This window comes from Microtus pennsylvanicus, chromosome X, assembly GCF_037038515.1.
Source record: "Microtus pennsylvanicus isolate mMicPen1 chromosome X, mMicPen1.hap1, whole genome shotgun sequence".
In the NCBI taxonomy this organism is placed as follows: domain Eukaryota; kingdom Metazoa; phylum Chordata; class Mammalia; order Rodentia; family Cricetidae; genus Microtus; species Microtus pennsylvanicus.
In genome coordinates, this window is record NC_134601.1 from 73,222,220 (window position 1) to 73,244,336 (window position 22,117).

The 22,117-nt window shown below is 35.9% G+C and overlaps 1 protein-coding gene across 2 annotated transcripts in view; it reads right to left on the reverse strand.

Annotated features, from left to right (window-relative positions):
- Positions 1-555: 555 nt before the first annotated feature.
- Klhl4 (kelch like family member 4) overlaps positions 556-22,117 on the reverse strand; it is a 91,770-nt gene continuing 70,208 nt past the window's right edge. For both annotated transcript variants that reach the window (XM_075957781.1, XM_075957780.1), the window contains exons 7-11: positions 21,567-21,791; positions 20,130-20,292; positions 18,043-18,255; positions 2,270-2,441; positions 556-1,930 (exon numbers count right to left, since the gene is read on the reverse strand). In XM_075957781.1, coding sequence (XP_075813896.1) covers positions 1,871-1,930; positions 2,270-2,441; positions 18,043-18,255; positions 20,130-20,292; positions 21,567-21,791 — 833 coding nt within the window. In that variant the 3' untranslated portion in view covers positions 556-1,870. The remainder of the gene's footprint in view (positions 1,931-2,269; positions 2,442-18,042; positions 18,256-20,129; positions 20,293-21,566; positions 21,792-22,117) is intronic.

The following is a 22,117-nucleotide window of genomic DNA, read 5'->3' on the forward strand; positions in this document are numbered from 1 at the left end:
GAGGAAAAATTGTGATGGGGTTAAAGAATTGTGACATTTGTACTTTCACATTAATTTGATAAAAATACAAATTAACACATCTAACCAACCTGTCGCCCATGCCACTGTAAATAGTACTAATGGAACTCATTTGTTTGCAGTGAGTTCAAAAAGGTAAATATAAAAGTTATTAAAGAAAGAGCTAGCTAAGGAGAGAGAGGAGATTAGTAGGAGTAAGGGAAGAAAAGAGATGGTATATAAAGGATTAATATGATAAACATGCCTTATGTACATGTAGGAAATGTCACAAGGCAACTTATTAGTATGTATAATTAAAAAATGCTAAAATAAACACTAAAATCCAGAAATGTCTTGTGTTTCTTTTTTTGTATATGCTAACCTTTCTATGCCACCTTTGATGTGAAGAAGTCTGCACCACTTTGTTGAGAATTATAGACAAAATAAGAAACAAAGGAGGGGAATTGTGTATTAACATTAAAATATTTTTGCTTGGGGGCACTACAGCATCAGAAAAATCATACAACTTGCACTGGGCATATTTTAGAATGACAATCATTATAGTCAGACGGAAAAGATTTTATTTAAATTCAATTTGCCAAAGTACAAATACCTTTTTTCAACATATACTGTGATATTAAAAAAATTAATAGGTAGTAAGTAGCATTTTATAAGCATTACTCTGGATTTTGTTGTTTGTTTTGATATTCTACAAGACAAAGTTCCTTTTATGAGAAGTATTATAGAAATTCAAAAATGGAACATTTACTTGAAAAGTTAACTTCAAAAACATGAGTTTTCAATATTTCACCATGTTTTATCTTTAAGTAGTGTAAATGAAAATAAAATAAAAGCTAAAGTAATACTCAAATACTCTTTTTATTTTTATTTTCAAAAGTGTAGTTTTGTAGTACATATGTCTTTACTATTTACTGCTAGGTAAACATGATTATGAAATTAAAAGAAGATTAGGTATAGATAGGTAAAGAAAAATTATAGAATTGACTATGTATGTTAAACTTTTTAGTCTTTCCGTTGTTAATATTGTGCACCATATTCTCAACTTTAACTTTGTTTAGATCAAATTTTAACATAATGGAAGGTGTTTATTGAGAAAATATTAAATGTTTGAGGAAAGAATAAACTTCTGTACAATGAAGCCCTTAGGCAAAGTTTGTAACAATATAATATTCACTGTTACAGATGATAGATTGTATATGCAACATTATGATACTTTACTGCACATGAATCTACCAACACACCATGTCATGGTATAGAAAATTTATATACATATTTTAGCAGAAAGTTAACTGAAAATAATAGCCTGTGAAAAGTTTGACATTGTGTAATTAGTCTAGGAAATTACATCAGTGAATGACCTGTTTCATGCTTGGCACAGAAAACACTTTCTTCTTGGCAAATGTGAGGTATTATTAGCTAGGTGAGCTATTGTTTGAAACAAGACGGTATGCTTTAAAGCTTCTGTCATTCTTTTTTATTAAGTTATTCCAGATGGTAGAGTACCTTTAGTAGAAAATGTTTTTACTTCCTAGACCCTTACATGAAAACTGTTAATGCATTCATCACCTTCAAATACTGCCCACTGCCAAATGTTTGTTAGGTACTTTAACATTTTATGCTAATGAGGCTAAACATAGCCCATGGGATTTTGCATTAGATTATAAGCTGAGACAGCACATATACTCAACAGTAACATGTAATCCACATTTTTCAGCCGTATGAATGTTAAAAATTTCAACTACACGTGAAAACAACACAACAGCATTTGAATCTGCTATCAACTTCTGAAAAGAGGATATTTCTTCTTCATTCTTGAGATAACTCTATTCCATTGTATTAGCTAATGAGAGTTTCAATGTAGCTTCACAACTACAACACATGCTCCGGCTCTTCCAACATTCACAGGGACTTCCTAAAACACAAATAAAAAAGAAACACTGCCTTTAGTATAACCCAGAAGGTTAGCCTTCAAAGAATTTTTACCTGCCTTGACCCAACTTTTGCCTTGTCCTTAAATAAGAAAATTGCAGCTCAGATCATTGAAGACTGTAGATGGCTTCTGGAAGATCAGGTGCTTTGGCATTAAGTTTTTACTTTTGTGACAATTTTCTCAGTTTTTCAACTGTGCTTTTTCACACAGCTAATGATACTACTACTCAAAGTTTTTTGAGGATTAAATGAAATAATGGATCACAAGAATTTGATATATAAATTCTGAAATATAATAGCATGAAGATTTTTACTATAATACCTCTTTCCATTCATCTTTCTGAGCATCATATGATTCAACAGTATTCAGATATGTATGACCATCATATCCGCCAACCACATAGAGTTTGTCTCCAAGGGGGCATACTGCAACAGCATCACGAGGAACACTCAAAGGTGCCACAGTTGACCACGAATCACTTTTTGGATCATATCTTAGGAGATTTAGGAAGAAAAATGAGAGGTAAAATTCAGTAATATCACAATAAAAATCAATAGGCATTAATAAAATGTGTTATTGTGTAAAATACATAATTAGGAACACTGAAAAGCATTATCAACCATAGGTTTGCTATACAAGACAAAAGAGTTAAAAAAAATTATAAAGAATTGAAGAATTAAAGAATATGTACATGATATAGCTCTCTCCAGCCACAAGAGGGCACACAAAGCATACATAAAAAGTGCTTCCTTTTTCCCTCAGGTATTTCTTTTGTCCATACTCAATTCATATGTTATACAAATTTGGCATTAAAGTCTCCCATAAATAACTTTTCTATAACTTTGACCTGTATGCTTAAACTATGTAACATTGACTCTAATCATGTTGATCTATTTGTAAAAGCACATTGAAAGTGTTGTCTTGTATGTCACCTTTTACTAATTATATTAGGATTACATCTTTTAATCTTAACAAATTTTCAATAGATACCTAAAAGTCTCATTTTAACTTTTTTCTGAATTTTAGATTATTTCAATAATATTTTAATAATATCAGAAACCCACAAATTATCAAGATTATCGTTATGTATCTTTTACATTCTGAATATCCTTACTTTGTCATGTTAAATTGTTATGGTATGTTGAAACTTAGAATGAGAAAAGCTACAGTTGATTCTCTATGTGTAGTATTTTCCAAACAATAATGTAATTGATTCTATAGTGGTCAAATTAATTAATTAATTATAAGTAGAAGTGAGTGAAAACTCACAGAGGTGATTCCTCACATGTTTACATAAATTCTCAAGTATTTTCAATTCATACATAATCAAATCTCAAAATACCAATATTATCAGGTTATTATTTAATTCAGAAAATGTTGAATTGTTATGATTTTGCTTAATTTCTTCATTATTGGCATACTTGAGAATTGAAACTAGGTTCTTAACATTGTTGACAAATGTTAAGGCACTAGCACTTGGATAAAACCCAGCAGAAAATATTGAATTTTAAGAAGGAAATGAAATTATTAATTAATATGAAACCTATAAAGTTATGAAGCAACACACTGACTAATTCATTATATTCAACTTATAATAACACCTCTTATCTCCCTGTTTCTATGTCTTTTCACTCAGTCTATATAGACACATAAATTAAACACATTAATTCTAATGGAGATTTCTAATGTTCTTACAAACAGGAGACTTAATAATGGGCCCATTGCACACATGATAGAATGCTTAGAAATAATTTCTTTGACTTCTTGAACTGCATTTTATTTTTTTTTTTTTTTTGTTTTTTCGAGACAGGGTTTCTCTGTGGTTTTGGAGCCTGTCCTGGAACTAGCTCTTGTAGACCAGGCTGGTCTCGAACTCACAGAGATCCGCCTGCCTCTGCCTCCCGCGTGCTGGGATTAAAGGCGTGCGCCACCACCGCCCGGCTTTGAACTGCATTTTAAATTAACATTATAGAAAATAAACACTGATGGATTGGGAATTATCAAAGTTAAATTCTCCTATGTTAAGTAATGGTTAAGACAATTCCAGGGAAATGGGCAATTCACCATTTTTCAACAAGTAATAATGTTGTAAATGTAAAACATTTTTTTCTGTTTTGCTGGTTAGTTTTGTCAATTTGACACAAACTGGAATCACTGGAAAAGTGGGAAACTCAATTAAGGAATTGTCTCCAAATCATTGGCTTGAAGGCATGCCTGTGTACATTTTCTTGCTTAATGGTCAATGTGAACTCCATTTTTGGCAATGCCATCACAGGACAGATGCTCTTGGGCTGTATAAAGATACAAGCTTAGGTGTAAGATGGTATCTTAAAGTTGTCTTGATTTGCATTTCCCTGATCGCTAAGGAAGTTGAGCATGACCTTAAGTGTCTTTTGGCCATTTGAAGTTCTTCTGTTGAGAATTCTCTGTTCAGAATGATAGCCTTTGTTGGAGAGGTTGTGGAGAAAGGGGTACACTCATCCATTGCTGGTGGGAATGCAAACTTGTGCAACCACTTTGGAAGGCAGTATGGCGGTTTCTCAAAAAATTCGGGATCAACTTACCCCTGGACCCAGCAATACCACTCTTGGGAATATACCCAAGAGAGGCCTTATCATACAACAAAAGTATATGCTCTACAATGTTCATAGCAGCATTGTTTGTGATAGCCAGAACCTGGAAACAACCTAGATGCCCTTCAATGGAAGAATGGATGAAGAAAGTATGGAATTTATACATATTAGAGTACTACTCAGCAATAAAAAACAAGGACTTCATGAATTTTGCATACAAATGGATGGAAATAGAAAACACTATCCTGAGTGAGGTAAGCCAGACCCAAAAAGAGGAACATGGGATGTACTCACTCATATTTGGTTTCTAGCCATAAACCAAGGACATTGAGCTTATAATTAGTGATCCTAGAGAAGCTAAATAAGGAGAACCCAAAGAAAAACATATAGGCATCCTCCTGAATATTAACCTTCAGCAAGCGATGAAAGGAGACAGAGACAGAGACCTAAATTGGAGCACAGGACTGAAATCTCAAGGTCCAAATCAGGAGCAGAAAGAGAGACAGCACGAGCATGGAACTCAGGACCGCGAGGGGTGCACCCACACATTGAGACAATGGGGATGTTCTATTAAGAACTCACCAAGGCCAGCTGGCCTGGGTCTGGAAAAGCCTGGGATAAAACCGGACTCTCTGAACATAGCGGACAATGAGGACTACTGAGAACTCAAGAACAATGGCAATGGGTTTCTGATCCTACTGCACGCACTGGCTTTGTGGGAGCCTAGGCAGTTTGGATGCTCAACTTACTAGACCTGGATGGAGGTGGGGGTTCCTTGGACTTCCCACAGGACAGGGAACCCTGATTGCTTTTCGGGGTGGGGGGGAGACTTAATTGGGGGAGGGGGAGGGAAATGGGAGGCGGTGGCGGGGAAGAGACAGAAATCTTTAATAAATAAATAAATTAAAAAAAAAAGATACAAGCTTAGTAAGCCTTTAGGAACAAGTAGTGTTCCTTCACAGTCTCTGCTTCAGTTCTGCCTCCATATTCTTGCTGCAATTCGTAACTTTGCTTCCTCAATAGTGGATTATAACCTAAATAAGTCATTTCCGCTATTAAGTTAAGATTGGTTAGCAGTGGTTTCAGTGCTGAGGAGTTCCATCTGGATGGGTGAGTGTGTGCTATCCAGGGGCAGATTGTCCCGGAAGAGAGCACAAACCCCCCTCCCCCAGCTCCTGCTACAGGGCTGTCTTTCTTACACACCAACCAGCCCCCCGCCCCCACCCCTAAGCCTGGCCTGCTGTCTGTTAGGTCCTTTGCTCAAGACCACTAAAACTACCCAACCAGAGCAGTGAGGGCCTACATACCAGGCAGGCCTCAAGGTTCCCTGCAAGGGAGCCCAGGCACCTTCAGCTTGTGCTGCAGGATCTCCTCTGCTCCACAGGACACCGCCCTGCCTGGCATGTTCTTCCTTTTGTCCCCGGCTCATTAGGCTACCAGGCACCCCTGATTAGGTGCTGAGGAGTTCATCCAGGGGCTGGTTGTCCCAGAAGAGAGGACAAAACCCCCTCCCCCAGCTCCTGCTGCAGGGCTGTCTTTCTTACACAAGACCCTGCCCCCAAGCATGTGCTGTTTGCAAGGTCCTTTGCTCAGGAACAGTTTCCTACTCCTATACTAAGGCTACCCATCGAGAGAGGTGAGTGCCTGCCTATCGGTGAGGCCTCTAGGATCCCCAAAAGAGATCGCAGGCACCTTCAGCTTGTGCTGCAAGGTCTCCTGTGCTCTAGTCGACCATGCCCAGACCCCCTAAGTTCGCCCTTTTGTCCGCGGGTCATTGGACTACCAGAAGTCCATGTTTCGGTGCTGAGGAGTTCCATCTGTATGGAACGGTTCCTGCTTCTACACTGAGGAGATCCACCCAGAGAGTCAGTCACAGCAAAGACTGGACCAAGACACCAGGCCTCTCCTGGCTCCATTTGAAGGAAGAGATAGGAAGGCGCCAATGCAAGAATTCCTCTAACAACCTGAAAGGCAACATGACATCACCAGAATCCAGGGATCCCGAAATGAGAAGAATTGTACACCCTACTCCAGAAGAATTAGAAGAAATCGACTCTAAACTGAATTATATGAAAATAATAGAGGGCCTTAAACAAGAGGTAAAAAACTGCAATAAAAAAAGATGACAAAGAAAAAGGGAGAGGAAATAAATAAATCGCTTAAAGATACCCAAGACAACCAAGAGAAACAAACAAACAAAAAAAGCAATCAAACAGGTAAGGGAAATGGTTCAAGACTTGAAGAAGGAAATGTAAGTAATGAAGAAAACACAAACTGAGGGAAGGATGGAGATGGAAAATCTGGGTAAACGAACAGGAACTACAAGTACTACCAACAGATTACAAGAGATAGAAGAAAGAATGTCAGACACTGAAGATACCATAGAGAAAATAAACACACTGATCAAAGAAAACAGCAAAACCAACAAATTCTCATCACAAAACATTCAGGAAATCAGGGTCACAATAAAAAGACCAAACCTAAGAATAATACGGGTAGAAGAAGGAGAAGTACAGCTCAATGTCCAGAAAATATATTTAATAAAATTATAGAAGAAAACTTTCCCAACCTAAAGAAAGCTATTCCTTTGAAGGTTCAAGAAGCATACAGAACACTGAATAGACTGGATCAAAGAAAAAATCTCCTTGCCATATAATAATCAAAACACAAAATAAACAGAATAAAGAAAGAATATTAAGAGCTGCAAAGGAAAAAGGTCAAGGTAAATCTATCAGACTTACACCTGACTTCTCTATGGAAACCATGAAAGCCAGAAGGTCCTGGATAGATGTACTGCAAAAACTAAGAGACCATGGATGCAAGCCCAGACTACTATACCAAGCCAGGCTTTCATTCACTATAAATGGAGAAAACAAAATTTTCCAGGATAAAAACAAATTTAAACCATATGTAGCCACAAATCCAGACTTACAGAAAGGAATAGAAGGAAAATCAAAACCCAAGGAGTACAACAATGCCCACAATAACTCAGACATCTAATGACCCTTCAACAGCACAACACAACTCGAAGAAGGGAAACACACAAACTCTAATACCAAAAAAAAAAAAAAAAAAAAAAGAAAAAGAAAAAGAAAAAATGACCGGAGTTAACAACCACTGGTCACTAATATCACTTAATATCAATGGACTCACCTCACCTAAAAAGAGACACAGGCTAAGAGATTGGATATGAAAACAGGATACAACATTCTGCTGTTTACAAGAAACACACCTCAACCACAAAGACAGACTACTCAGAGTAAAGGGTTGGGAAAAGGTTTATCAAGCAAATGGACATTAGAAACAAGCAAGTGTGGCCATACTAATTTCTAACAAAGTTGACTTCAAACTAAAATCAATCAGAGGAGATAGAGAGGGACATTTTTTCACATAACAGGAACAATTCATCAGGACAAAGTCTCAATCCTGAATATCTATGCCCCTAATATAAAAGCATCCACTTATGTAAAAGAAACATTACAAAAACTCAAGGCAGTCATCAAACGAAACACACTAGTAGTAGGAGATTTCAACACTCCTCTCTCACCAATGGACAGGTCAATCAGACAGAAACCTATCAGAGAAATAAGAGGATTAAGGGAGGTAATGAATCAAATGGACTCAATAGACATCTATAGATCATTCCATCCAAATATGAAAGAATATACCTTCTTTACTGCAGCTCATGGAACCTTCTCGAAAAATGATCACATACTCGGTAACAAAGCAAACTTCCAGAGTTACAAAAAAATATTAGTAACCACTTGTGTCTTATCAGATCACCATGGAATAAACTTAGAATTCAACAACAGTGCCCCAGAAAGCCTACAAACTCATGGAAACTGAACAGTCAACTACTGAACCATATCTGGATTAAGGAAGAAATAAAGAAAGAAATCAAAGTCTTCCTGGAATTCAATGAAAATAAAGACTCAACATACTCAAACCTATGGGACTCTATGAAAGCAGTCCTAAGAGGAAAGTTCATAGCACTAAGTGCCCACTTAAAGAAAACAGAGAAAGCACACATTGGAGACCTAACAGCCCACCTGAAAGCTCTTGAAAAAAAAAAAAAAAGAAGCAGACTCACCTAGGAGGAATAAAAGCCTGGAAATAATCAAACTAAGAGTTGAAATCAACAAAATAGAAGCACAGAAAACAATCCAAAGAATCAATGAAACAAGAAGCTGGTTCTTGGAGAAAATCAACAAGATTGATAAACCCCTATCCAAACTAATCAAATGGCAGAGAGAGAATACACAATTTAATAAGATCAGAAATGAAAGGGGGGACATAACCAGAGACACAGAGGAAATTCAGAAAATCATTAGATCTTATTACAAAAGTCTGTATGCCAAAAAATTGGAAAATGTTAAAGAAATGGAAACTTTTTTAGATAAGTACCATATACCAAAGTTAGACCAGGAACACGTGAACAATCTAAATAGACCTGTTAGTTGCGAAGAATTAGAAGTTTTTATCAAAAACCTCCCTACCAAAAAAAGCCCAGGTCCAGATGGTTTCAATGCAGAATTCTACCAGAACTTTCAAGAAGACCTAATACCTATACTCCTTAATGTATTTCACAATATAGAAACAGAAGAGGCATTGCCAAATTCCTTTTATGAAGCTACAGTTACTCTGATACCAAAACCACACAAAGACTCAACCAAGAAAGAGAATTACAAGCCAATCTCACTCATGAACATCGATGCGAAAATACTCAATAAAATACTGGCAAACTGAATCCAAGAACACATTAGAAAAATTATCCATTATGATCAAGTAGGCTTCATCCTAGGGTTGCAGGGCTGGTTCAACATATGAAAATCTATCAATGTAATCCACCATACAACTAAACTGAAAGAAAAAAAAACCCATATGATCATTACATTAGATGCTGAAAAAGCATATGACAAAATTCAACATCCCTTTATGAGAAAGGTCTTAGAAATATTAGGGATACAAGGGTCATGCCTAAATATAATAAAAGCTATTTATAGCAAGCCGACAGCTAACATCAAATTAAATGGAGAGAAACTCATAGCCATTCCACTAAAATCAGGAACACGACAAAGCTGTCCACTCTCTCCATACTTCTTCAATATAGTGCTTGAATTTCTAGCAATAGCAAAAAGACAACATAGGGGGATCAAAGGGATTCGAATTGGTAAGGAAGAAGTTAAACTTTCATTATTTGCAGATGATATGATAGTGTACATAAGCGACCCCAAAAACTCCACCAAAGAACTCCTACAGCAGATAAACACCTATAGTAGCGTGACAGGATATAAGATCAATTCCAAAAAAAAAAAAAAATAGTCGCCCTCCTATACAGAAAGAATAAGGAAGCAGAGAGGGAAATCAGAGAAGCATCACCTTTCATGATAGACACAAATAGCACAAAATATCTTGGGATAACTCTATCCAAGGAAGTGAAGGATCTATTTGACAAGAATTTTAAGTCTTTGAAGAAAGAAGTTGAAGAGGATATCAGAAAATGGAAGGATCTCCCTTGCTCTTGGATTGGGAGTATCAACATAGCAATGGCAATTCTACCAAGGGCAACTTATGGATTCAATGCAATCCCCATTAAAATCCCATTGAAATTCCTCACAGATCTTGAGAGGACAATAATCAACTTTATATGGGAAAAAAACCCAGGATAGTCAAAACAATCTTATAAAATAAAGGAACTTCTGGAGGCATTACCATCCCTGACTTCAAACTCTATTATAGAGCTTCAGTATTGAAAACAGCTTGGTATTGGCATAAAAACGGAGAAGTCGATCAATGGAATAGAGTAGAAGACCCAGATTTTAACCCTCAATCCTATGAACACCTGATTTTCGATAAAGGAGCTAAAAGTATTCAATGGAAGAAAGAAATCATCTTCATCAAATGGTGCTTTCAGAACTGGTTGTCAACCTGTAGAAGAATGAAAATAGATCCATATCTATTGCCATGCACAAAACTCAAGTCCAAATGGATTAAAGACCTCAATATCAGGCTGAACACACTGAACATGATAGAGGAGATAGTGAGAAGCACTCTACAACATATGGGCACAGGAGATCAATTCCTACGTATATGCCCAGCAGCACAGACATTAAGGAGAACATTGAATAAATGGGACCTCCTGAAACTGAGAAGCTTCTGTAAAGCAAAGGACACTGTCACTAAGACAAAAAAAAAAAAACCCACTGACGGGGAGAAGATCTTCATGAACCTCACAACAGACAAAGGTCTGATCTCCAAAATATATAAAGAACTCAAGAAACTAGACTTTAGATTGCTAATTAACCCAATTAAAAAATGGGACACTGAACTGAACAGAGAATTCTCAACAGAAGAAGTTCAAATGGCCAAAAGACACTTAAGGTCATGCTCAACCTCCTTGGCAATCAGGAAAATGCAAATTAAAACAACTTTATGATACCATCTTACTCCTGTCAGAGGGGCTAAAATCAAAAACACCAATGATAGCCTTTACTGGAGAGGTTGTGGAGTAAGGGGCACACACATCCATTGCTGGTGGGAATGCAAACTTGTGAAACCACTTTGGAAATCAGTGTGGCGATTTCTCAGGAAATTCAGGATCAACCAATCCCAAGATCCAGTAATACCACTTTTGGGAATATACCCAAGAGATACCCTATCATATGAAAAAAGCATTTGTTCAGTTATGTTCATAGCAGCATTATTTGTAATAGCCAGAACCTGGAAACAATGTAGATATCCTTCAGTGGAAGAATGGATGAAGAAAGTGTTTAATATATACACATTAGAGTACTACTCAGGGGTAAAAAACAATGACATCATGAATTTTGCATGCAAATGGATGGAAATAGAAAACACTACCCTGAGTGCGGTAACCCAGACCCAAAAAGATGAACATGGTATGTACTCACTCATAATTGTTTTCTAGCCATAAATAAAGGACATTGAGCCTATAATTTGTGATCCTAGAGAAGCAAAATAAGAAGGTGGACCCAAAGAGAAACATATAGTCATCTGCCTGGATATGGGAAGTAGACAAGATTGCCGGGCAAAAACTGGGAACTTGGGGGTGAGGTGGGAAGGGGATAAGGGGAAATGGGAAGAGAAAAGTGAGAAGGGGAGGATGGAGGGAGCTTGGAGGAATGGGATGGTTAGGATAAAGGAAGGGTGGATACGGGAGCAGAGAAATATATATCCTAATTAAGGGAGCCATCTTAGGCTTGACTCTAGAGGGGCTCGCAGGTGTCCAGGGAGATGTCCCCAGCTAATACCTTGGACAACTGAGGAGAGGGAACCTGAAATGACCCTATCCTATAGCCATACTGATAATATGTTGCATATCATCTTAGAACCTTCATCTGGCGATGCATCGAGATAGACATAGAAACCCACACTGGAGCACGGCACTGAACTCTTAAGATCCAAATGAGGAGCAGAAGGAGGGAGAACATGAGCAAGGAAGTCAGGACCACGAGGGGTGCACCCACCCACTGTGACAGTGGAACTGATCTATTGGGAGCTCACCAAGACCAGCGGGACTGGGACTGAATGAGCATGGGATGAAACCGTACTTTCTTAACGTGGTGGAAAAGGAAGGCTGATGAGAAGCCAAGGACAATGGCACAAGGTTTCGATCCTAATACATGAACTGCCCTAGCCTGTTTGGATGTTCACCCTCCTGGACCTTGATAGAAGTGGGAGGACCTTAGAGTTCCAGCAGGGCAGGGAATCTGGACTGGTATTCATTCTCGAGAGGGAGGGGGAATGGAGTGGGGGGGGAGAAGAAGGGGAACAGGGGAGTGGGAGGAGGGGGAAATAGGAAATGGGGAAGAGGCAGAATTTTTTTTTCAACAACTAAAAAAAATAAACAAGAAATAAAGAAAAAAAGAACTGCAAGCAAAGCAATTCATTTTTAATTATTATTACATATTTCCAAAGTGGACCCATAAGGAATATCACAGACTAATGAAGTACTGTAGATCTCATTTCAAATTACCATGGTTCTATCTCTTAAGTAGTATAAGCTTCCAAAATTCACATAAATAATTTGAAATCATTTTTATATTAATATAATTTAATTTAATGGTTTTTAAAAAGATAGTGTCCAATTATTATTATAATCCTCCTATTACAGAAGAAAATGCCACGGTAAGGTGAGAAGGGGTTAGAGAAGTCAGAAGGGGAGGATGGGGAGAGCTTGGGGGAATGGGATGGTTGGGATGGAGGAAGAGTGGATATGGGAGCAGCGAAGTATATATCTTAATTAACGAAGCCATTTTAGGGTTGGAAAGAGACTGGACTCTAGAGGGGTTCCCAGGTGTCCAAGGAGATGTCCCCAGCTTGTTCCTTGAGCAGCTGAGGAGAGGGCGCCTGAAATGGCCCTATACTATAGCCACTCTGATGAATATCTTGCATATCATCATAGAACCTTCATCTGGCAATGGATGGAGATAGAGACAGAGACCCACATTGGAGCTCTGGGTTGAGCTCCCAAGGTCCAAATGAGGAGCAGAAGGAGAAAGAACATGAGCAAGGAATTCAGGACCACGAGGGTTGCGCCCACCCACTGAGATGGTGGGGCTGATCTGATGGGAACTCACCAAGGCCAGCTGGACTGGGACTGATGGAACATGTGACCAAACTGGACTCTGAATGTGGCTGACAAGGAGGGCTGTCTGAGAAGCCAAGGACAATGGCACTGGGTTTTGATCCTACTGCATGTACTGTCTTTGTGGGAACCTAGTCTGTTTGGACGCTCACCCTCCTAGACCTGGATGGAGTGGGGAGGACCTCGGACTTCCCACAGGGCAGGGAACCCTGACTGCTCTTTGGTCTGAAGAGGGAGGAGTAGTAGGGGGAAGGGGGAGGGAAAAGAGAGGAGGTGAAAATTTGTAATAATAATATAAAAATTAAAAAAAAAGAAAAATAGAAAAAAGATTAGATAGCAGTGATGGAAACCAGAAAACTGGAAAACCTTCTCTTTCTTTACAGTAATGGCTTTAATGTGTGTGACATTTGTGTACTTGTGTTCAATCCTGTGTGTATTTGTGTGTGTATATATGTGTGTGTGTGTTAGTAAGAAAATTCCAACAGAAATATATGTCTACAACGTACAAATTCTACCTGTTCCATTAATTTCTTTAAAGGAATATCCCTTATATCATCTGTGTTTTCTGAGATCTCACTGATAATTTGTGATTTGGTGATAATTTAACATTATTTTAACTATTTTTGTGCCTATGTATTTTGTCTACTTTGAAAGAGAATACAGACAGATGATCTTTATTTTAAGCAACAAATAATGTTATTTATCTAAACCAATGTTTTCCACTCTAAGAACTCATGCCATGGAATATTATTTTAATTTGTTTTATATTCATTTATGCTGTGGAATATTGGTTTAATGATAAAAAGATGTGTTACATTCTTTTAAGTTGCATTTATTTAACTCTGTGAAGCAAAGTTATTTTGCATGTGTAAAACACAAGACTGATGTAATAAAGAGCTAAATAGACAATAGTTTACCAGGAGAAAGATAGTTGGGGCTGCCAGACAGAGAAGATAAATGAGAGAGATGAGAGAGAAGAGGAATAGTGAGAAAAGAAGAAGGAAAGGAGGAGGCAAAGGTCCAACTCCCCAACAACCTGGGCAGCCATGGAGTAAGAAGAAAGGAAAGACATAGACTAGAGAAAGGTAGAAACACAGAGAAAAAAACAGTTGAAGAAAAATAGAATAATTTAAGAAAAGCTGGCTAAAAGTGCAGCAGAGGTCCTAGCCTCACCACTTAGCAGTTTAAAGACTCATAAAGTCAAAAACAGCTATACTATACGCAGTAAAAGAGGTCTAGATGGAGAAACATTTAAACAGGTTACAGTGAGTTTTACAATCTATGTGGGCTTAAGAAAAGAGACGGTAAAATAGTTACTAAAAAAAAAGTTAAAAACATAACAAAACTTTATAGCTAGAAGTAAAGTAATATAAAAAAGAATAAGCCATGTAAATTTTGAAAACACACATGGAGTCTGTATCCTACATATTGCCTTATTGAACTTGAGTTTTTTGATTGCTATAACCAAAGGGCAGCAGGCTGACAGACATGGGATTGTGAACTAGACTGGTAAGTGGAACCAACCTGCTTTTGGTCTATCTTAACTTTTAAAAAGAATTTTTAAAAATGAATTTCCTTGGAGAAGAGCTTTTGTTTTTATTTCTACAAAAAACAAAAACTATAGATTCCTTCCAGGTTGATAAGTATCAGGTTTGATTGGGCAAGGGCTGCTGATATTGACAGGTGATATATATCAGCAAAAGATATATCTTGTCTGTCAGGACTTGGCCATTATCTCAATATTTACAGGGACCCCCTAAAGAAGCCTTCACCCACAGATATCAGGAAGCAATTTGGAGAACATGAAACCTATATTCCAAAAAGATGGAGTAGATCGTTGTTGGTTATTTGGTGGGTTATGGATGTTTGTTATCATTAAAGAAATATAGCAATATAGGATAAGAAGACAATTATTAATCTCCATTATTTTGCATAGGCATTGATTTTCATATATTTATACAAATTTAGAGTTAATTTTGTTGTAATGTATATATGTTTCTATTTTTATTTTGTGTATTGTGCTTATACAGCTCATTTAGAAATACAATGTATAATTAGGATATGGGGTGTTTAGTTAATCTATACTAATGAGGCTTTTAGTTATATCAGATATGTTTTCAAGGTTAAGCAAGTATATTTTAGACAGATAGGTTATTATCAAACATTTAAAATACCTATAGAATGTGGCAGTTAATATGTTTAATAACCTAAGGTTTTGAAGGTAATGAGACACATCTGCTTTTGGCATCAACACTTTACTTCATAAAAGAATGATGGACATTGAAGAAACTCCATATGGAGTTTGTTTTCAATGTGGCAAGTATAGCACATAAAAAAAAAACTGTTAAAGTTTGCCAAGAGAAGGTGGAACAGTCCTTCAAGAATCCTGCTTCACAGAAAAGTCTGACAAACATTCTGCAGGACACAGAGGAAAGTGACTGTCAAATTTTGCCAATACAAGGTAGAACAGTCCTTCAAAATTTCTGCTTCACTGAAAAGTATGCCAGATATGGTAGGCCTGTAGGCTAAAAATAGATGTCCCAACATTGCAAAGGAACATTGGATGAATGTCCAGGAAACAAAATGTCTCTGTTGTTAGGTAATATTACATCCATCTGGGATCTTTGGTGGAGATAAAGACTAAATAGGGTTATAGCTTTACTTAGGCATGATAGAAAATAAATTAGGCATAACATTTCAGAATCACTAAGATAAGATAATTAATGGAGTATTTTATTTTGAATTTGCTAAATACAAATGATCTGAATTGTAAATGTAACTCTTACTTGATAACTGCTTTTTTATATTTATTTATTTGAAGTGGGAGTGTTGTTATCTATCTGTTGCTTTCATTGGTTAATTAATAAAGAAAACTGCTTGGCCTGATAGGGCAGAATTTAAATAGGTGGAGTAGACTGAACAGAATGCTGGGAGAAAGAAAGCCGAGTCAGGCAGTGGCCATGATTCTCCCACCCGACACAGATGCAGGTTAAGAATCTCCCTGGTAAGCCACACCTCATGGTTCTACACAGATTATTAAATATGGGTTAAAGCAAGATGTGAGAATTAGCCAATAAGAGGCTAGAACTAATGGGCCAGGCAGTGTTTAAAAGAATACAGTTTCCATGTAATTATTTCAAGTAAAGCTAGCCGGGTGGTGGGAAGTGGCCCGCCGCTCCTACCACTACATTTATTTATTATGGATAGAATATTATGTATGTGTGTATGCCTTCAGGACAGAAGAGGGTACCAGACCCCATTACAGATGGTTATGAGCCACCATGTGGTTGCTGGGAAATGAACTCAGGATGTTTGGAAGAGCAGGGATTGCTCTTAGCCTCTGAGCCATCTCTATAGCCCCTATAACTGCTTTTTTTAAAAAAAATTATTTATTTATTATGGGTACAGTGTTCTGTCTGCATGCATGGCTGCAGGCCAGAAGAGGACTCTCACTACAGATGGTTGTGAACCACCATGTGGGTTTTGGAAATTGAACTCAGTACCTCTGGATGAGCAGTCAGTGCTCTTAACTGCTAAGCCATCACTCCAGCCTGATAATTGCTTTTGTTGTGTACACTTTTACAATGTTAAAGTTAAAATATTTTATTTTTATTTAGAGAAAAGTGAGAAATATCATAGAATGTTAGTTAAAGATATATTTGTTTAAACTGTGGAATATTTGTTTAATGATATAAAGATGTGTTTCATTCGTGCCTGACTCGGCTTTCTTTCTCCCAGCATTCTGTTCAGTCTACTCCACCTATTTAAATTCTGCCCTATCAGGCCAAGCAGTTTTCTTTATTAATTAACCAATGAAAGCAACAGATAGATAACAACACTCCCACTTCAAATAAATAAATATAAAAAAGCAGTTATCAAGTAAGAGTTACATTTACAATTCAGATCATTTGTATTTAGCAAATTCAAAATAAAATACTCCATTAATTATCTTATCTTAGTGATTCTGAAATGTTATGCCTAATTTATTTTCTATCATGCCTAAGTAAAGCTATAACCCTATTTAGTCTTTATCTCCACCAAAGATCCCAGATGGATGTAATATTACCTAACAACAGTTAGTTTAACTCTGTAAAGTTGTGTTACTTTGCCTGTCTAAAACAACTGATTGGTCTAATAAAGAGTTGAATGGCTGATAAATAGCTAGGCAGGAGAAGGATAGGTAGGATTGCCTGATAGAGAGATAAAACAAGAGAATAAAAAGAGAGATAAGTAAGAGAAAGAGGAGAGAGGACACTGGGGGCCAGCCACCCAGCCACAGATTAAGAAGAGGGAAGATATATAGAATAAAGAAAGGTAAAGAGCCCAGAGGCAAAACAAAGTTAAAGAGAAATCGGATAATTTGAGTTAGAAAAGCTTGTTAAAAACAAGCAAAGCTCCAGCATTCATAAGTATGAGTAGGTCTCTGTGTCTTTATTTGTGATCTGGGTGGAGGACGCCCAAAGACCAAAGACTAAAACTGTAAACTTAGCTTTGAGCAAGGAAATATTTATTGCAATAAGTAAGGTTGTTGTTCAGAAAAGTAATTTTGTTTGGAAATGCTGCTCATATTTTTGACAGTCCATTTTATTATCACTTTGAAGACCAAATTGAGTTTTGAAATGGTAAACTTAATTTGATTTGGATAACATGACTGATTGATAACTTTGCATAAAATGTCCTTATTCGTTTATCTCTTTTGTGTCACTACTTTATAACATAACTTAACAAATATGTTTCATAAAGTTTAATACTAAATTTATAGGGCCTTTTACAAAATACTTTGTAAAAGCATAAGTGTAGAATGTTACAAAGTACAAATCTATTTTAAAAACTAATGAATCCAATTACATTTTTGTAGTTTCAATTTTTTTTCTCATTAAATAGTCCAAATAACCACATGTGTAAAAACTTACCTTTCTACACAGTCAGAAAGCCTGGAGCAATGGTTAGGAGCAGGAGCATCATGCCCCCCTACAACATACAAGTATCCATTGTGCGTTGCTACGCCTACACCTCCACGTCTTTTTGACATTGGAGCACACAGACTCCACTTGTTAGTGTGTGGGTCAAAGTACTCCATTGACTTGAGGCAGGAACTTCCATCACGCCCACCAATAGCATACAGCCTACAAAAAAATAAACACACACATACATATATACACATATGTGTGTACATAGTCACACAAATTCATTTACAGGGATGATTATAAAGGCATTTTTATTTTCTCACACCTTATAATGTATGTTCTAGTCCATTGCTGTTGTCAACAGAAAGACTGGATTTGCGAATGGGTATTTATCTATGGCCCTTGGTAAAGCCTAGTCTATTCCAAACAACCCTCTTTAATTTTTGTCAAAAAAAATTTTGACTTAACACTGAAAGATCTGGAAAATATTTATGTGCAGAAATTCAGAAGGTATCAAGAAGATTTATTTTCATATGTAGTCCCAACAATCAGTTTCAACAAAGTTGCAGTTACAGGAGGTCAATCTGTTTCACTTCATACTTTCTGTCATGTATGAGTTGTTTAGTATTAAATATAATATTTTTCCTAAAAGATGTTTATATAAGGCAACTAATGAAATATAATAAAATTGAGAAGGTAGATTATCCTTATGAAGAAAATATAACTATAAAATGTTGTTTAATAACTTATGAATGTAAATTATTATAATATATAATGTTTTAATTTAAATATTATATGGTAATAATAAAGATGATAAACAATCATCAAACCTTATGCTTGTAGCTTTCTTTCACACTGAATTGAAAGCAATATAGCTCAATAAAGCAAAATGAAATAAATTCAAGTTGATGATTTGAATCTGGTGTGGTGTATAGAGGGGTTATGGAATTGAATCACTTGATATCATCTGGTTAGAACAGTCAGTCAGTTTACAATTATGTGAAACCCAAAAATATTATAAATAGGAACCTCTCTTCTGCTTTAACTACTTACTATTTCTTTTTCTGTTGAGTTCTAAAATACACCTGTGCTGAGGTTTTACTAAGCTCATTGATGTTCAGGTACCAATTTCATACTTAGTAGTACAGAATCACATGAATCTTGACATTGGTTACCCTATTGTCTGAACTATCTACCATGTAAGCTATATGTGACTAAGAGTGGTTTCATATCTTTGAAAAACACACATGTAAGTAGCATTATACAGACTAAGCAGCTTATATTTAATTTATAATATAATTTATAATTATATTTAATAATATGCATATATATGCATGAATGTGAAAACAATGAAAAAGGAACCTTAAGTTTGCAAGAAAGATATGAAAGGTATATGGGACAGTTTGGATGGAGGAAAAGGAAGGAAGAAATGATATAATTATTTAATAATCTCAATAATAGAAGAAAATAAAAATAAAGAAAACCATTATAATTATGTAGTACTGATTCAAGGTTTGGAAGCATCAGGAGAGCTTGTTTTTACAGAATCAGAAAAATGTGAGTCTTCAGGAAGGGCAAAACCAGATGGAATTCATTACTTATGCACCTTAAACTCTCAGAGGAGAGATTGGTGAACAATAACTTACCTTATTCATAAACATAGGAAGACAAATTATTTTTATAAATTTAGAGTAATTTGTAATGCAAAAGATGTCACTTATTTAGGGCAAATTGGAAATTATTATCTAAAATAGTGTTCTTCAAATTCATGTGTATATACTTTTCCTAAAAATTTAAGCAAAATGCAGTTTCTGATTCATTTAAGATAAGACTACAATGTAAAAATTTCCCCAAACATTGCTTATATTTCTGGATCCAGGACCAAATTTTGAATAGAGTCTATATTTTTTTTAATGTAGCACTTATTGTAGAAAACTATTTTCCATCACAAAGAAAGGAAGATTCCACCAAATGACTTTTATAATTGCTAATAAGGATGATCTGATAACGTATAATGTTTACTGACTGATGATCATAATAAAGAAACTGCACAACATGGTCTGGTAACAAAGAGCTTGTATATTTAAGTTTACTTGTTATTTAGTGCAACAACTCCAACGGTGCTTCTAGGAGTTGACATGCTGGCCACATAATTCCATTGACGTCCATCAGGATCCCATCTTTCTACAGTATTTAGATAACTCCATCCATCGTGACCTCCAACAGCATACATTGGTCCTTCAAGCGTCGCTACACCTAAAGGATAGCATAGTATAAAGGGTCATTTACCTATGCCTCATGAAGCAAAAAACTGCTTTAAGAACTATTTTGTATCTGAAATAGTTTTCTGCCCATGTGAGTCATTAATTGATTACATATGAGGCTAAATATGGTATTATTATAGTAGAAAAACTTCCCCTGACCACTATATTTCATGATAAGATATCAATAATCAGATTCTCATTGCTTTTTGTACATTCTTCTCACATATGTGATTTGTAACATGTGTTAGATTGCATTTTTAAAGCTTGCATTTATTTCTTTTCAGGACATGTACATGCATAAGAATTATAATGATATAACAGATAATAACTACATTGTGTATGATTTAACAGAAACAATTTAACAAAACAAATGGTGAGAAAATTCCAGTCCTGGATCTGACACGTAGTACCATAGTACCATATGAAAGTCTATTGTGATCTTGCCAAGAAACTGGATGAGTTCAGTTATGGCACTCATGTCTGGCAGTTCTCAACTGCCTGCAATTCTGGCTTCAAGAGATCTGATACTTTCTTCTGATCTCCAAGGCACCATTTGCATGTTTGTAAGCCCACATATAGATACATTTGCTTACACATAATTTTTTTTGAAATCATAAAAGCGTACTTTGTAAAAAAAGTCAAATACTTCATTTTTTCAGATACCATAATATTTAAGCACATAGAACATAGTATAGAGAAATCAATGTACCTTGATATATATTCAAGAGAATTAATGTTTTCCAATATTCTACACAACATTACTTATCCATAAACTGTGTAGAGATCTCTGCCTTAATTATGCTTTAGAGTTCTGATCAGCAAAACTACTAATCATAAATATATTTATCCTGTATTTGCATTCAAAAATCTCTTAACATCTTAGTGAATGCAAATTTGCTTGTTGTGGAGAGGCATAATTTTCTGACAAGAGCTTATAATACTTTACCATTGTCAAAAATTTTACTCCCAACTGAGCTTGAGGGAAGTATTCTGTTGCATTTTATATTCTCCATAAAATATACCTTCAGAAAATTAACATCTTCTCTGAAACGGAACTCTTTCAAATGTTGGTAGAAGGGACATAGAATTAAAATATAACATTGTTACAATTAAAGATTTCCATGAGCATTTCAAGTTTGCTTAACCTTCCCAGAACCTTTAAGCCACTGTGATTCTTGGAATATCTCCTTGTAAAGTGCTCCTTGATCTAATATGAAAAGTTTTCCTACATATTTTTGAGAAATTATATAGCATTAAATATCTTACCAAGCCCATGTCTATGTGTTGACATAGGAGGCATCACAGCCCAGGTTTTGGTAACTGGATTAAAACATTCTACAGTATTCAAAGTTTTTAAACCATCTCTTCCTCCCACGACATAAAGTTTATTATCAACAACTGCAACTCCAAACTGAAGTCTACGACCACTCATAGTGCCAATATGGAGCCAACTGTTGGTTCTGAGGTCATACTTCTCAATTGTAGTAGTACCTGTTAAAGATGTAATTGGCAATAATAAAAACCAAATTAAACAATAAGTGTGGTTATTTAATATTATGTGTTCTAATTCACAACATCCCATCAGGAAAGAGAGTTGAAATTAATTTAACTAGCTCATGTAACAGTACTAACTGATATATAAGGCAAGGAGTGATAGTTCCACTGCTTTTAAATTAAACTGGAAGCCTGAGCAGAAAGTAGTGTATTTGGTTTTGACATCAAAATATGAATTTAATGATAATATTAAATAATACATGAAATAAAATTGTGGGCAATTACAGGTAGTACCAATACATGGTTTATATATATTATAAAAA